Source organism: Haematobia irritans, chromosome 2, assembly GCF_050003625.1.
Source record: "Haematobia irritans isolate KBUSLIRL chromosome 2, ASM5000362v1, whole genome shotgun sequence".
Classification (NCBI taxonomy): Eukaryota; Metazoa; Arthropoda; class Insecta; order Diptera; family Muscidae; genus Haematobia; species Haematobia irritans.
In genome coordinates this window covers 23,248,527-23,266,551 of record NC_134398.1, presented here as the reverse complement: position 1 = coordinate 23,266,551, position 18,025 = coordinate 23,248,527, and the positions used below count along the sequence as shown (strand labels likewise).

The 18,025-nt window shown below is 31.6% G+C and overlaps 1 protein-coding gene across 1 annotated transcript; it reads right to left on the bottom strand.

Annotated features, from left to right (window-relative positions):
* Positions 1–15,182: 15,182 nt before the first annotated feature.
* On the bottom strand, positions 15,183–15,804 carry LOC142227475 (zinc finger MYM-type protein 1-like). The gene is made up of 2 exons (XM_075298034.1): positions 15,462–15,804; positions 15,183–15,392 (listed from the first exon to the last, which is right to left on the bottom strand). The coding sequence occupies exons 1-2, from the start codon at positions 15,601–15,603 to the stop codon at positions 15,283–15,285; spliced, it is 252 nt and encodes an 83-aa protein (XP_075154149.1). The 5' UTR covers positions 15,604–15,804; the 3' UTR covers positions 15,183–15,282.
* Between the last annotated feature and the right edge of the window lie 2,221 nt (positions 15,805–18,025).

Here is an 18,025-nt window from a genome sequence, read left to right as displayed (position 1 = left end):
ATGAACTAGTCAGCTTTATTGAAAGCTCACTATCTGTCAAAGAATACACAATCGTGGAGTTTCTAGACATCGAAGGGGCGTTCAATAATGTCCATCCCATCCTACTTAAGACCCTGGTGAGGATGATAGACATGTATCTTAGAACTAGCGTGGATTCAAGTTTGCTCTCGAAACGACAGCATGCATACTCGGAGGGCAGGTCTACTGAGACCGCATTGCATGAACTAGTCAGCTTTATTGAAAGCTCACTATCTGTCAAAGAATACACAATCATGGCGTTTCTAGACATTGAAGGGGCGTTCAATAATGTCCATCCGAGCTGTTAGACAAACTTCTAATAAAGAGACGTTTTTCAGCCACACTAGGTCAAGCGAACATACAAAGGTATGGGAACAGAGGCACTCCCCAAGGAGGAGTTCTATCACCTCTTCTTTGGAATGTTGCTATAAACAACCTTCTGGTTTCCCTAGAAAGGATAAAAGTGGTGGCATACGCAGATGATGTGGCGCTAGCAGTCAGGGGAAAATTCCCATCCACAATCAGAGATATTATACAAAGAGCTCTCCGGATGACTGAGAAATGGGCGAAAGATAATGGTCTTGGTGTAAATCCAGCAAAGACAGAAATACTCATGTACTGCAAAGATCGCAAAATTCCCACGGTTAGGCCCATTTCCTTAGGGGGAATGAAATTCCCTTGGTGTTATTTTGGACAGGAAGCTGAATTTAAGGCTTAATATTGAAGAGAGGGCGAGAAAAGCCACGTTAGCTTTGTACTCGTGCAAAAAGGCAATAGGGAAAAAGTGGGGACTCAAACCAAAAATTGTGCTATATGGTGTTGTAGTCTGGTGGCCGGAAATTCAGAAATCGACTTGTTTAGATAAAGTTCAGCGTATGGCGAGCTTATGTATCTCAGGCGCATTTAGTAAGACAGGAACAGACTCCCTTAATGTCATACTACATCAATTGCCTTTAGACATTTTGGCCAAACAGTCAGTTGCAACAACGGCTGTGCGGTTGCGCGAGCTATCGCTGTGGTCGGAAAAAATGTACGGTCATAGTTCGGTCCTCAAAGTAATGCCAGATGTGCCTAACGTAGTGGATTACACCCTGGCAAAACCACTTTTCGACAAAAAGTTTGAAACTCTAATTCCCAACAGTGAGGCGTGGTGTACACAGACCCCGGGGAATAAAAGATATATAAATTTCTATACTGATGGCTCCAAATTGAATGGACAAGTGGGGTTCGGAGTATATTCTAAAGATCTGGAAATTCGAATAGCGAAAAGATTTCCTAATCACTGTAGTGTTTTTCAGGCTGAAATATTGGCAATAAGAGAGGTGGTGAATTGGCTGAGAAGTAATGTTCCAATAAATATTGGCATTAATATATACTCAGACAGTCAACCTGCAATAAAATCCTTGGACTCTGTGTTCCTTAACTCGAAAACGGCCATAGACTGCCGCAAATCTCTCAACGAAATTTCTGAGCAGTACAATATTCACCTAAACTTGAACTTGAACCGTTAATGTTTTTGGAGCAATCTGGTTGGTTCCACAAAAGTTAACGTTAAATGTGGTATCACAATGGACTGAATAGTCTAAGTGAGCCTGAAATTTAATCGGGCTGCAACTTTAACCTAACCTAACCTAACCTAGGTTCTCTGGAAAGGGTTTAAGATCGGGCTTTAATAATCACAAAAGTCTTCATTAGAAAAGAGAAGTTCAAATTTGAAAATAATTTTTCAAAAAATTTTTACAACAGGGCCCACTGTACCAAAACTAAACCGCGGGTGGTATAGAGAAATTGTTCTTTGGAAAGGGCTTGAGCTCAGTTTTCATAATCACAAAAGTCTTCATTAGAGAAGAGTTTGTGAAAGAGCAAGCTTGAAAACACTTTTTGAACCACGTTTTACCATGGGTCCCACTGTGCCAATATTAAGCCGCGTGCGGTATAGAAGCTAAGCTTGCCACTATAGGATGTCAAATAAACAATTTGCCATTCAGTTTGTCACATAGCCATATGTAGATATAAAATATTTCTATTTATGATCAGGGTAAAGTTCTAGGACGTCCGCCTGTCTGCCTGTTGTAATCACGCAGAAGCCTTCAATAATGAAGCCTGTGTCATGAAATTTGGCATAGATTTGTTTATTGTTTGCAAGCAGGTTCCAAGTTCGAAGATGTCATGTATGCGTCCGGGTTTTGAAAAACCACGAATTGTTTTCTTGAGCATCTAGATACCGACATTTTTCCATTTCATCTGAAATTATAAATTATAATTTTAGGTCCTAACTTAAAGTTTTTGATATCGATATTTTGGTAAAGCCCTGATTTGGTTTCATGGGAGCATAGATCCCACAATTTTCATCAAAAAAATTTTAAAATGTTGTGTTATTATGTGCCAATAAATAGACCATGTCCGCCTTGCATACAAAGGGTCGTGGGTTCAATTCCTGCTTCAACCGAATATCTCAGTAATGCTGATGAGTGTTTCAAAGCTTCTCTAAGTGGTTGCATTGTTATGTGAAACGCCGTTCGGAATCGGATATAAAAAGGAAGTCCCTTGTCATTGAGCTAAACATGGAATCAGTGATAGGAGAAAAGTTCACCAATGTGGTATCACAATGGACTGAATAGTCTTAGTCTGATAATATCGGGCTGCCAGCTAAACTAACCTATAATCGATTTTCTATAGATATAAAATTTTGACAACATTTTCTATAGAAATAAAATTTTGAAAACATTTTCTTCAGAAATAAAATGTTGATAAAATTTTCCATAGTAGTAAAATTTTGACCAAATTTTCTGTAGGAATAAAATTTTAATATAAAATATAGATAATATAAAATATAGAAAAGAAATTTTGACAAAATTTTCTGTAGAAATAAAATTTTGATAAAATTTTCTTCAGAAATAAAATTTTGACAAAATTTTCTTCAGAAATAAAATTTTGATAAAATTGTCTATAGAAGTAAAATTTTGACCAAATTTTCTACAGGAATAAAATTTTGAAAAAATTTTCTGTAGAAATTAAATTTTGACGAAATTTTCTATAGACATAAAATTTTGATAAAATTTTCTAGAGAAATAAAATTTTGACAAAATTTTCTATAGAAATACAGTTTGACAAAATTTTCTATAGAATAAAAATTTTACAAATGTTCTATAGTAATATAGTAATAAAATGTTGACAAAAATTTTCTATAGAAATAAAATTTTGACAAAAATTTTCTATAGAAATAAAATTTTGACAAAATTTTCTATAGAAATACAATTTTGACAAAATTTTCTATAGAAATAAAAGTTTGGTAGATTATTTTTGGCTCGAGTGGCAACCGTCATTATGAACCGATATGGATCAAATTCTGTGTGATTGGAGATCGGTTTGTATGGGGGCTATATGTAATTATGAACCGATATGGACCAATTTTTGCATGGTTGTTAGAGACCATATATTAACACCTCGTACCAAATTTCAAACGGATCAGGTATTTTCTGCTCCTCCAAGAGGCTCCGGAGGTTAAATCTGGGGAACGGTTTATATGGGGGCTATATATAGATATGGACCGATGTGAACCAATTTTTGCACTGTGGTTAGAGACCATATACTAATACAACGTACCAAATTTCAACCGGATCGGATGCAATTTGCTTATCCTAAAAGGCTCCGGGGGTCAAATCTGGGGATCGGTTTATATGGGGGCTATACGTAAAAGTGATCCGATATGGCCCATTTGCAATACCATCCGACTTACATCCATAACAACTATTTATGTCAAGTTTCAAGTCGATAGCTTGTTTCGTTCGGAAGTTGGCGTGATTTCAATAGACAGACGGACGGACGGACATGTTTAGATCGACTCAGAATTTCACCACGACCCAGAATATTTATACTTTATACTTTATGGGGCCTTAGAGCAATATTTCGATGTGTTACAAATGGGGTGACAAGGTTAATATACCCCCCATCCTATGGTGGAGGATATAAAAATGTATGCAAAAATTATAAAATTTCTTTTAATTAAAATCTCATTATTTTAAGGAAATTTGTCCTTAATATTGTGGAAACAATAAAATGAACTGTCACTGGTATAAATATGTTGGTTGCAATGCATAGCTGCCACCCTGTAAAGTATTTCCCACATGTCTAAGTTTGCTCCTTTACTTACTGTTACCAAGTATATATTTTTTCAGTGTAATAGATCAAAATGCTTTTGAAGGATTGTAAACAATAAAATGGACTGTCACTGGAATAAATGTGTTGATTGCAATACATATCTACGATTCCGAAAACCCTCCCGCATGGCTTAGATTTCCCCTCTACTTACTGTTAAACTTTAAATATAAATATCAACCTACTTGGTGTGCCTATTTCTACCTTTGCAAATTCCGTTGGTTTTTGCTCTCATCATCATAATTATCATCATCATCATCATCATTAACACCTTCAGAATCGTTTAACAAATGTCTATGAATGCAGACAGAGTTGGGTGTTGTTAGTTGTTTTTTTTTTTGTTTGGTAGATGGATGAATAAATAAAAAATGTTTTTCATTTTATTTGATGCTCACGTGTTTTTGTTGTTGTTCTTTTTCTTCCTCTTCTTCTTTTCTCTGATTGTCGGTTGGCAATTTATTTTTTGTTTTTAGTTTGGTTGTTGTTATTGTTGTTTCCTCTTTAAGTATGTCGTCATAGTCATCATCATCATCATTGGTGTATGGCACCGTCGTAGCCTAGGTATAATTTTGATAATTTACTATGAATTATGATAGCCTGGTAGTGCGGCTCATATAGAGTGTATATAAAAATTTTTATATTTGTTTGAAGGTGTGTGTATATGCATGCATATGAATGGATGGGTGTGTATGTCACAAAACAGTGGCAATTTAAATAATAAAAAGAGTTGTGACGTTTATCATAGAAATGTTAGAGAGGGTCGAAGAAAATATTGTTCATAACGATATTGAAGTTTATTTATGGATGTGGAACCACGGCTGCCACATTTGGTAGAATCCCACCGAAAATGACAGATTTTTTCCTGTTTGTTAGATTGGTAGAATTGTTGATGCTTTGGTAGATTTTGCAAATTATACTTCTCCAACTAAGATATACTTCACAAATTTTCTATTGGCAACATTTTTTATAGAAATACAAAATTTTGACAAAATTTTCTATAGATATAAAAATAAAAAAAAAATAAAATTTTGACAAAATTTTCTTTAGAAATAAAATTTTGACAAAATATTCTATAGAAATAAAATTTTAACAAACTTTTCTATAGAAATAAATTTTTGACAAAATTTTCTATAGTAAAGGGTGATACGGTCAAAATTTGGTCAAGGGAAAACGCGTTTATTTAAAAAATCAAATTAAATTTCTTTTTCAAGTTCAATTAGTATAAAATTCAGGAAAAATATTCAGTTAGGCTTTCGCTTTTCCAAATCCGAATTGCCGGGCATCACGCTTGACACCTGCCATCAGATTTTGTACAGCCACCTTGTCCACCTTCTTCGCCGCAGAAAGCCAGTTTGCCTTGAACTGCTGCTCGTCCTTAGCAGTTTTTTTGGACTTCTTTAGGTTCCGCTTGACAATAGCCCAGTATTTCTCAATTGGGCGGAGCTCTGGCGTGTTGGGAGGGTTCTTGTCCTTGGGAACCACCTGCACGTTGTTGGCGGCGTACCACTCCATGGCCTTTTTACCGTAATGGCAAGATGCCAAATCCGGCCAAAAACAGTACGGAACAACCGTGTTTGTTCAAGAAAGGCAGCAGAAGTTTATTCAAACACTCTTTCACGTAAATTTCTTGGTTGACAGTCCCGGAAGCTATGAAAATGCTGATTTTCAAGCCACAGGTACAGATGGCTTGCCAAACCAGATATTTCTTTGCGAACTTTGACAGTTTTATGTGCTTTAAAATATCTGCTACCTTTCCCCTTCCCTTTGTCGTATAAAACTCCTGTCCCGGAAGCTTCTTGTAGTCGGCTTTGACATAGGTTTCGTCGTCCATTACCACGCAGTCAAACTTCGTCAGCATCGTCGTGTACAGCCTCCGGGATCGCGCTTTGGCCGTCGTATTTTGTTTATCATCGCGATTTGGAGTCACTACCTTCGTGTAAGTCGATAGTCCGGCTCGTTTTTTGGCTCGATGCACGGTTGTAGACGATACTCCCAGCTTATATGCGGCATCTCGGAGAGAGAGGTTAGGGGTTCGCTTGAAACTACCGACAACTCTCTTTGTCGTCTCAGCGGCTTCCGGTTTTCGATTTCCCCCCGATCCAGACTTCCTGGCTGTCGACAAACGTTCCCCAAGCATTTTAATTACATTTATAACGGTTGATTTGGCAACTTTTAGCGATTGTGCCAGCTTTGCGTGCGATTAGCTCGGATTTTCGCGATGCGCGAGCAAAATTTTGATACGCTGCTCTTCTTGCTTGTACGGCATTTTGACAACTGAAGAGTGAATTCCAAAATCAAAATAGGAGCAACATTCTACACACACACACCTTCAAAATGAGGGGTGTTCAGGTTTTTTAAATGCAAAATTGAAAGAACTACGTCAAGTTTTCTATTGATCAAATTTTGACCGTATGACCCTTTAATAAAATTTTGACAAAATTTTCTTTAGAAATAAATGTTTTGACAAAATTTTCTATAGAAATAAAAGTTTGAAAAAAATTTCTATCAAAAAAAATTATTATTCTTGTTTTTGATCTCAGCTTAAAACCATGCATTGACTAATCTACGAATGTAGCTTAACCGACGGAGGAAAAGTATGTTTGTCAAATTTATTTTGGCAAAGCGCTCTAGACTGCAAGATGGTTGGATGTATAGCTGTACCACATTCCTCATCAGCATCCTCTACTTGCAGCAAAACTATCAATCAGAATAAATTCGGGTAATTCACTCAACCCATAGTGAACTACACTTGAACCTTCCGAAAAAAGGTTTGATAGTCGGCTACTGCCTAAACAAATTTGCAAGCATATCCCTTTTCCTTTGCCAAACTCAAATTATCGATTTGAATGTAGTTGGCTGGGTTTGTTCCTCTGTCGGTTAAGCTACACTTGTAGTTTAGTCAATGCATGGTTTTAAGCTGAGATCAAAAACAACAATAATGATTGAAGAGAAACCAACAATAACAAACAAAACGAATGAAGATGGAGGAAGCACGCCCAAAAACAAACCCAGCCAACTACATTCAATGATTCTGGAGAATCAGCTGCAAGTTCACAATATGGGGACGGATTTCACTTCCGAAACCCGCACGAGGAAGGAAGTTCTTGATTTGACTTTCAGTAATTTTACCAGAAGGACGACAGTCTATATCTGGAGGGTACACGCAAAAAAATAATTATTTCCTCCCAAACGAAATTTTAGACAAACAAAGTTCGTTTCTCATTTGCTTTTCGCTGTAAGGAAGTGTATTTGGGAGAAAAGTATATACTTTTTGTGATAAACGTTTATTCTTTTCCAGGATGTAAGAACAATTTCATAAGGACAAACTCAAAAAAACATTGTTTTCTTGCTAATTGCATTTTCCCTCACATCTTTCTCACATCCAGGATGTTTTTAGTTCTGAACAACTTTTCCTGTAATACCAACAATGTAGAAGAAATTATACGATTTTACAAATTTTTAATATTTTTTTACCTTTCGCCTGGACGGAGAATCGAACCGCGGACCATGCACTTTGTATGCCAACACACTAACCACTGAGCTATGTACTTGTTATGGTCATCAATAGATTAATATCCATATACGTTATATTTATATAGCATAGCTTGCGGTGCCCACGAACCGAATAAACAAAGTTTATTTAACAGAAACAAACATGTAGTTTGGCACCGTGGTGCAGTGGTTGCTATGTCCGACTTGCATGCCAAGGGTCGTGGGTTCGATCCCTGCTTCGACCAAAGTTTTTTTTTTTTAACATATATTCCAGATATGTTCGGAAGATTCCGAAAAAATGTTCAACATTACATTGTAGTATATTAAATTTTGAACTGTAAAATGTGTCTTATTAAAGACCTAAAGTCAGAAAAGAACAGTGTTTGATATAAACGAAATGGACTGTGTTGTTGTTTCAAAAATAACTTTTTTTATTGAAAAAATAAAAATTTTGTGGCAAACGAATTTTTTTGGTGATAAAAGTTTAAAATTTTCGAAGCAATTCAAAAAACTCTAACAAAAGAAAAAGGTTTTCGGTACACTTTGTCCAAACGTTTTTTTTCTTTGCGTGTAGCTAAAGGAATAAGTTACTGGGATCATAAGTACATAGAATTTGATGTGGGGGCCGGTGTGGAGACAAATGTTGAGGAATTCAGGAATCCAAGAAGGACAAATTGGAACAGTTTCAGGGAGGTTTGAGAACACCAGGCTATAATAAGAATGTAGATAGTATAGAGGAGGTAGAGGATGCAGCGAACATGGTGGAAAATGGCTTACACACTGTTAGAAAAATATGTTTTTCATATGTTCCGATATAAACAAACTGTGTTTCGGACACAATTTTTAAACACAATACATTTAAGTACAAACATGTAATGTTCCTATACTAACACAAAATGGTTGGGACACATATGTTAATATGTTAGAATATATTATGTTTGGGGCATGAATATTTCATAAAAATAATATGTGTGAATGTAAACATATATAAATTTACAAATTTCGAGTAAACATATATATGTTGGGATACTTTATTCAGAGAGCGACAGAGAGAGAGTTAGTATAGAGAAAGAAATAGAGATGGAAACCGGGAGGATTGAATAAAAAGATATCAACATAACACAGCGAGAGAATGAAATGAGAGCAATTTCTGGGAAACCGCTTGTTTGTTGTTTCGGAAAACTGTTTCATGATAAGGCCAAAAATTTAATATGCTTAAGTCTAAATATTATTTAATTTGAATATTAGAATGAATATTCGGAACCAAGAGAATAGACATTTGAAAAAAAAACAGCATGTTTGTATTACAGAAAAAGATGCGAAGAACTCAAAAATTTCGTGGAAGTGAAAATTACTTGAGGGAATGAGCACAATCTTCTTTGGGGAATTCTTCCAAGCATAAACTATTTTTGGACTCAAAATGCTTCCAAACATATAATATGCTCACATAAAACGAACATATTAATGTTTCTGCAGTATCCAATAATATATGTGCTTCCTGCAAAATATGTTTGGAACATATGTTAGAGAAGCGATTTTTTTTTGAGGGTGCACGTTCCTTCGTCAGATCGTGTCCTACCAGCAGGCCACTTAATAATAAACATAAGGCCTGGTGGAGCAAGGAATTAATGGATTTAAGGAGGAAGTCTAGGAGGCTATATATGGTATCGAGCAGCTATGGAATGAATACAAAGACTGCCTGAAAATTTTTTTCTGCGTGAAAGAGCAACTTTCTACTAACATATTAAGGATACGGCAAGACTACGTAAGTTTTTGTCCAAGCAACCTAAGTTCAGTGGTAATTTGCAGAACAGCAATGGGAAATGGACTGAATCACCGGATGAGACTATAGACCTGTTATTGGAAACGCTCTTCCCAGAGTGTGAGATCAGAGATACAACGGATATTCGTATTTCTATGACAAAATTTTCTATCAAAAAAAAAAAAAAACTTTTGGCAAAATTTTCTATGGAAATAAAATTTTGACAACATTTTTTATAGAAATAAAATTTGGACAAAATTTTCTATCAAAAAACTTTTGACAAAATTTTCTTTGGAAATAAAATTTTGACAAAATTTTCTATAGAGATAAAATTTTGACAACATTTTTTATAGAAATAAAATTTTGACAAAATTTTCTATGGAAATAAACTATTGACAAAATATTCTATGGAAATAAAATTTTGACAAAATTTTCTACAGAAATAAAATTTTGACAAAATTTTCTATAGAAATAAAATGTTGACAAAATTTAATAAAATTTTTAAAACATTTTCTATAGAAATAAAATAGAAATAAACTATTGACAAAATATTCTATGAAAATACAATTTTGATAAAATTTTCTACAGAAATAAAATTTTGACAAAATTTTCTATAGAAATAAAATTTTGACAAAATTTAATAAAATTTTTAAAACATTTTCTATATAAATAACATTTTTACAAAATTTTCTATAGAAATAAAATTTCTAGAATATGTTCTATATAAACAAAAATTTTTTTTAATAATTCTATTTATTTGCAATCTATTTTTCAAAAAAAAAATTAACAACATTTTCTATAAAAATAAAATTTTGACAAAATTTTCTATAGAAATAAAGTTTTGACAAAATTTTTTATAGAAATAAAATTGTGACAAAATTTTTTACAGAAAGAACATTTTGGAAAATTTTTTTATAGAAAAAAGTTTCTATAGAAATAAAATTGTGACAAAATTTTCTATAAAAAGAAAATTTTGGAAAAATTTTCTATATAAATAAAATTTTAACAAAATTTTCTATATAAATAAAATTTTAACAAAATTTTCTATAAAAATAAAATTTTGACAAAATTTTCTATAGAAATAAAGTTTTGACAAAATTTTCTATTGAAATAAAATTGTGACAAAATTTTCTACAGAAAGAACATTTTGGAAAAATTTTTTATAGAAAAAAGTTTCTATAGAAATAATATTTTGACAAAATTTTCTTAAGAAATAAAATATTGACAAAATTTTCTATAGAAATAAAACAAGATTTCAGCTTAACACCATGTGTTGACTAAACTTCAAGAGTAGCTTAACCAACAGAGGAAAAGTATGCTTGTCAAATTTATATGGATTTTTTTTTAATTTGGTGGAATTGTGGTAAAATTTTCTAAAAATGTTCCATAGTTAGCATATAAGACCCAATAGGAATCATCGTACCTCGCCAGATCTATACTGAAAAACTTATTTTTATCTGTTTCTGTGCAATTGTTAAAAATACAAAGCATTGCAATACACTTCGATTAATCGATATATAATATAAAGAAATATTTCAAATTATTTCAGTGAATTCATCTGAATATATTTTGCTTTCCCTGGGGAGCGTATTATGCTCTCTATTGTGCATTTCTATTTAAATGCATTGATAACTTGATAAACTGTATGAAATATAGTAGAATACAATTGAATATTATTTGATATATCATATTTGACTTGTAGATGGCGTACTGTCATAGAACCTTTATTGGTTATTTGATTACTTTTTGTGGCATTTCATTTATTAAAAATAAATTTAAATTTTATTTATGACTTTACATTCATTGCATTAAACGAAGAAACTAAACTAAACAACTACACCTTCAAACACCTGGCTGGCTGATAAAATACTTTGACATAGAGAAAATTTAAATTTTATTTAAAATTTTTGATACAAAATTTTTAAACAATAAATTAGTTTTTTAAACAAATACTAACAGAAGCTCAGGATTCATCAGAAGCATATAACATCAAGAGACAAACACGCACATGTTTGTTAAAGTTGATATGCATACGCATATATATACACACGTACACACACCCACATAAACACATTCATACGCAACGACCTATGTACATAAAATGATTTCCGGTATATAAAACTATTTTGGGCAGACCAATATAGATGCACACATATAAACGCACACCAATGTTAAAAAGAAATTTTCATTTGGGCCTAAGTTCGTGTCACTCTCGTCAATAGCAATAAAAAATTAAAATTAACTGAGGGCCAATTTGTATGGTAAATACATCAAAAAGTTCAGTAAGGATAACAATAGAAAAATTCATATGGAAAGGTGTTCGAACCATACAATCATCATATATAAATTTATCTTGTGGTTCCCCTGGACGGCTTACCTATGGAAATAATTTGTGTTTGAATTCAAAAACAGAGATTCCATAAAAAGAATTCGACACATCAAATTTTCTAGCAAAATTCGATATTCATCAATTTTCCCATAGCAATTCGACGTTCGCCAAATCATCTATAAAATATCGATATGCATACAATTTTCTATAAAAATTCGAAATTCAACAAATTTTCTATAAAATATCGATTTTCATCAAATACTCCACGAAAATTCGAAATTGATTAAATTTTCCACGAAAATTCGAAACTCATATAATTTTGTATGAAAATTGGATATTTATTAAGTTTTCGAATCTTATATTCGATATTTAGTAATTTGTCTATAAATATTTGATATTTACAAAATTTTCTACATCAATTCGATATTGATAACTTTTATTATGGAAATTCGACATTATTCAAATTTTCTATGAAACATCGATGTTCATCAAATTTTTTTATAAAAATTTGATATTCATTAAATTTTCTATGAAATGGTGAAAGTTATATAATTTTCTATGATAAATTCATACTTGTCAACATTTTCTATAACAAAAATCGAAATTCATTTATAAAATCGAAAAGTCGAAAGTCATTAATTTTGTTATAAAAATTCGATATAAATAAAATTGTCTATAAAAATCAATGATAATAAATTTTTCAAAAAAAAAAAAAAAACTACGATATTCGTACACTTTTCTATAAAAATATGATCAAATGCTTGTGTGAAAATTCGATATCCATAAATATTTTAAATATTAAATTTTCTATGTAAATTCCCTATTCATAAAAATTTTTCTATAAAACTTCCATATTCATTAAATTTGCTATCAAAATTCGATATTTACTAAGTTTTATACAAAAATTCGATATTCATCAATTTTCCCGTGGCAATTCGACGTTCGCCAAATTATCTATAAAACGTGGGTATTCATAAAAGTTTTATAACAAACACCAAATTTTCTATAAAATTTTTATTTTATATATAATTTTTTTGCATCAAATATTCGAAATTCATTAAATTTTATACGAAAATTCGAAACTCATATAATTTCATATGAAAAATACGATATTCATGAATTTTCTATAAAAGTCAGATATTCATAAATGTTTACTATGAAAAATACTATATTCATAATAAAAATTTATTTAATCAAATTTTCTATGAAAATTCTTCAAATTGTCTATAAAAATTCATCAAATTTTCCATAAAAATTTAATATTCAATAATATTTTCTAAAAAAATAGATTTTCCTCAAAAAAATTTTTTTGATCACCAAATTTTCTATAAAATTTCGATTTGCATCAAAGTTTCCACGAAAATTCGAAATTTTCATTCGTTTTGTTTGTTACTTTCCTCTGTTGGTTAAGATACACTTGTAATTTAGTCAATATATGGTTTTAAGCTGAAATCAAAAACAATAATAATGTTCGAAATTTTCTATAAAAGTAAAATATTGCTAAATTTTTACTATGAAAATACGATAATAATAAAAAAATATTTCAATTTCAATATTCATAAAATTTTCTATGAAAATTCATCAACTTGTCTATGAAAACTCATCAAATTTTGTATAAAAATTAAATATTCTTTAATATTTTCTAAAAAAGAAATAATTTTCCTAAAAAATTTTTTTGATCACCAAATTTTCTATAAAATTTCGATTTGCATCAAATATTCGCTTTTAATCAAATTTTCTACAAAAATTCGATATTCTTAAATTTTAAAAAAAAATCAATATTCATTGAATATTCTATAAAAATTCGATATTTATTAAATATTCTATAAAAATTCGATATTTATAAATTTTTCTGTAAAAAATTCAATATTTATAAAATTTTTTATAAAAATTTCATATTCGTTAGGTTTTGTATTAAAATTCGATATCCATCAAATTTTCTATGAAAATTCTTCAAATTGTCTATGAAAATTCATCAAATTTTCTATAAAAATTTAATTAATTTTTTCTAAAAATAGATTTTCCTCAAAACAAATTTTTTTTGATCACCAAATTTTCTATACACCAAAATTTCTTGTATCAAATATTCGCTTTTAATCAAATTTTCTACAAAAATTCGATATTCTTCAAATTTTGTAAGGAAATTCAATATTTATTGAATATTCTATAAAAACTCGAAATTTATTAAATATTCTGTAAAAATTCGATATTTATAAATTTTTCTGTGAAAAATTCAATATTTATAAAATTTTTTATAAAAATTCCATATTCATTAGGTTTTGTATGAAAAATCGAAAATTCTAATTTTCTATAAAAATTCGATTTTAATCAAATTTTCTAAAAAATTTCGATATTCTTCAAATTTTGTAAGAAAATTCAATATTCATTGAATATTCTATATAAATTCGATATTCATTAAATATTCTATAAAAATCGATATTTATTAATTTTTCTGTGAAGAATTCGATATTCATAAATTCGTTATTAATCAAATTCGCTATTCTTTAATATTCTAAGTAAAATAGATTTTCATAAAATGTTCTTTAAAATTCGATAATCATCGAATTTTCTAAGAATTTTCGATATTCTTCAAATTTTGTAAGGCAATTCGATTTTCTTCAAATTTTCTAGGTTAGGTTAAGTTAACTATAGTGGCAGCCCGATATTTCAGACTCATTTAGACTATTCAGAGTCCATTGCAAATATTCGATATTCATCAATTTTTCTGTGAAAAATTTGATATTCATCAAATTTCCCATAAAAATTCGATATTCTTCAAATTTTGTAAGAAAAATCGATTTTCGTCAAACTTTGGTTTATTCTTCAATCATGTTGCTGTTTTTGATTTCAGCTTAAAACCATGAATTGACTAAACTATAAGTGTAGCGTAATCAACAGAGGAAAATAATGTTTGTCAAATGTATTTGGGCATAGCCCTGTAGCCGGTAATATGGCTGGATGGACGCACGTTTCGGAATTACCACATTCCTCATCAGCATCCTCTACTTGCAGCAAAACTATCAACCAATTAACAGAATAAATTCAGGCAGTTCACTAAACCCAAACTGAACCGCCCTTAAACCTTCCGAAAAAATTATTATGATAGCCGGACTTTGCCGAAATAAATTTGTACAAACATATCTCTTTTCCTTTGCCACTGTCAAATCATCGATTTGAGTGCAGTTGGCTGGGTTTATTTTGAGCGTGCTTCCTTTTACTTCATTCGTGTTTTGGTTTTAATTGTTGGTTTGTACTTTAATCATATTTGTTGTTTTTGATTTCAGCTTAAAACCATGCATTGACTAAACTACAAGTATAGTTTAACCAACAGAGGAAAAGAATGTTTGTCAAATGTATTTGGTCACGGGCGTAGCTAGGAATGCGGTCAGGGGTGGGCAAGGTTTATAGTAAAACACGAACAAGTTTTATACTTATAGCATATATTTTATTTAATAAAAAAGGCACTTTTTTAACAAAAAACAACGAAAAGTACTTCACTAAAATTTTTTGAAATCATAGTTTTTTAAAATATTAATCTTCTCTTGTCGGCTGCGAATAGATTTAATACTTCCTCAATGAACTTTTCTTCATTTTCAATCAATAGTTTTCTATGTACGCTCATTAGACATAGCCCTGAAAATTAAAAATAAAAAATTAATTAATTGTATATAAGTCAGCCATATTTCATTTATATTTCAATACCATTTAATCTTGACTCTATCATTGTAGAACGTAACCAGGTCTTAACCCTACGTAATGTGCTGAAAGTTCTTTCAATTGTTGCGGTAGTACATGGTTGAGCTAAGGAAATACTTAGAGCTTCTTGTATGGACGGAAAAAACATTTCACTTTCTTTCCACACATCACAAAGTTGCAAGTTAGACAAGTCCTATGCTGTCAATTTTGTTTCTTTCCAAAGGTTATACCAAATTTCTGCTTCCTGTTCAAATCCAGTTATAGAATAATAAAACAAAAACTTTTTTGATTCATTTTTAAATTCTGCAACACTTAGTTTCAGCATGTTTGAAGGATGCAGCAAATGTAATGAAAACTCTGGAGAATGTTCTTCAGAAAATCTATGGTTTAAGGCTGAATTCAATGAATCAAGGTATGGAATTAATATCGACCTTTTCCAATACTCTTCAGAATTGAGTGCAGGTGGGTTTGCTCTGTGTTTCAGTTTGGCAACTATTCTTGGTTGCTTTATTTCAATTCCAATTTCACTGGCAAGTTCATTAGCTTCATTCAAAATTTCTTTTATTTTCAAGTCTACATTTTTATAATGAGAAGACACTGTACCCACAATTCTTTCTATATGTTTTGCACATTGTATTAAATCTAGGCTCTTTGACTGTAAAGCGTTTGCTACAGGTTCTAACATAGCCGAATATTCAGCTACTATGACAACGCATATTATGAATACTGAATACTGGCACTATGAAGTTGAAATGCCGTCTTTTGTGTCGAAGAATTTCCTTCTGTTATAAGACTTTCAAGCCCCTTGACGATTTGCACAAATTTGTCTTTGAATATTCCAATACTTTTGTATTTATGTGACCAACGAGTTTCTGAAAAAAGAGGAATATTTTCCGGCCATTGTGGCACACCCATCATATCCTTGACTAACACATTTGAATTCATCCAACCCTTCATTTAAAAAAAAAAAATTCAATGGCTAAGGCTATAGTTTTTGCGTCCATCGGTTCTAGCTCCACAAAGCCTAAAAATTCTTCACGTATCTTTAGCGTTTTTGTATCAAAGAAACGTATTCCAACGGATAATTGTTCCTTTCCTGAAATGTCTGCGCTTTCGTCAGCTAGAATGCTATATGCGGTCGCTAGCTTTGCATCTTTCAATATATGGGATTTAATAACTTCACCACAGTAAAGTATTAATTGATTTTGAATTTGTGGAGACATATATTTTGCATTCTTATTTGCCGTATCGAAGTGTTGTTTTAGAACGAAGTCACCTTTCCGAATAAATAAATTAATAAGGTCTTGGAAGACACCTATTGAAAACCCAAAATAGTAAAAATTTTGCCAAATACATCAATAAAATAACTTACCTGTGGAATTGACCAGGTCATTTTTACCACGAAGTGGTAAATCGTGTGAACCACAAAAAATAATGGCCGTTAATAGAGAAGAAATGATTTTTCTATTCCCTTCAATTAGCTTTTTGTGTGCGGAAACCATCATAACATCGACAGGGGTTTCATGCAAAAACGCATTTGCCTCCTGAGCAGATACTATGTGCCACTTATTGCTAACGTGACTCCGGCACTTATCGTGCATATGTTGATATCGAGTAAAAGGTTTCACAGCAAACGATCCAAGAACGCCTTTTATATTTTTTTGCGGGAAAAGAACGCAATATAGACACAAAGCTCCTTGCATTTTTTTTGAATACACAAGCCACGGGGCATAATCCTTAATCCATCTATGCAAAAACTTCCTTTTAAAAAACTCTGCATCTGCCGCAAAGTCGTAGTTTGGTAGAGGTGTCCAGTGGTCTTTTAACAAATTGATTTTATCGCTTTTCGAAATGAAACCAGCTCTTCCAAGCCAATGCCCAATGTCTTTACCACATATGTAATCATCTGGGCTTTCCGTATTAGTATTTTCCTCAGTCACTGGTTTCTGGGTTGGCTTTTTTATAGGAGAGCTCTCCGGTGTGTCACGTTTAACTAAAGTCGAAAATATTAGAATTAAAATTTCTTTTTTATTCAATAAAAATATGTTTACCTTTTAAGAAGTTGCGAATATCCATTGCGAATACTCTTATATGTGAACTATATCACTCTTCTTCTTCTACTTTACACAATTCATATGATGATGACAATACAAAACAAATGAGTTACCAGATGTATATTGTCGGATTAATGCCGTGTTCACACAACCGAATTATTAAATTTTTTGTCTTTTTCATATGAAAAAAAACCTGTTCAATATACAATTGAACTAACATTGAAAAACAAGAATATTTAAATTTATGATCGGCTCTAGGGGGGGGCAGCTGCCCGTCTTGCCCTCCCCTGGCTACGCCCATGTATTTGGTCAAAGCCCTATAGACTGTAAGGTGGTTGGATGGACGCACGTTTCGTTATTACCCAAAGTGAACCGCACTTGAACCTTCCGAAAAAAGGTTTTACATGATAGCCGGCTTATGCTGAAATAAATTCGCACAAACATATCTCTTTTCCTTTGCCACCGTCAAATCATCGATTTGAGTGCAGTTGGCTGGGTTTATTTTTTCATTCGTTT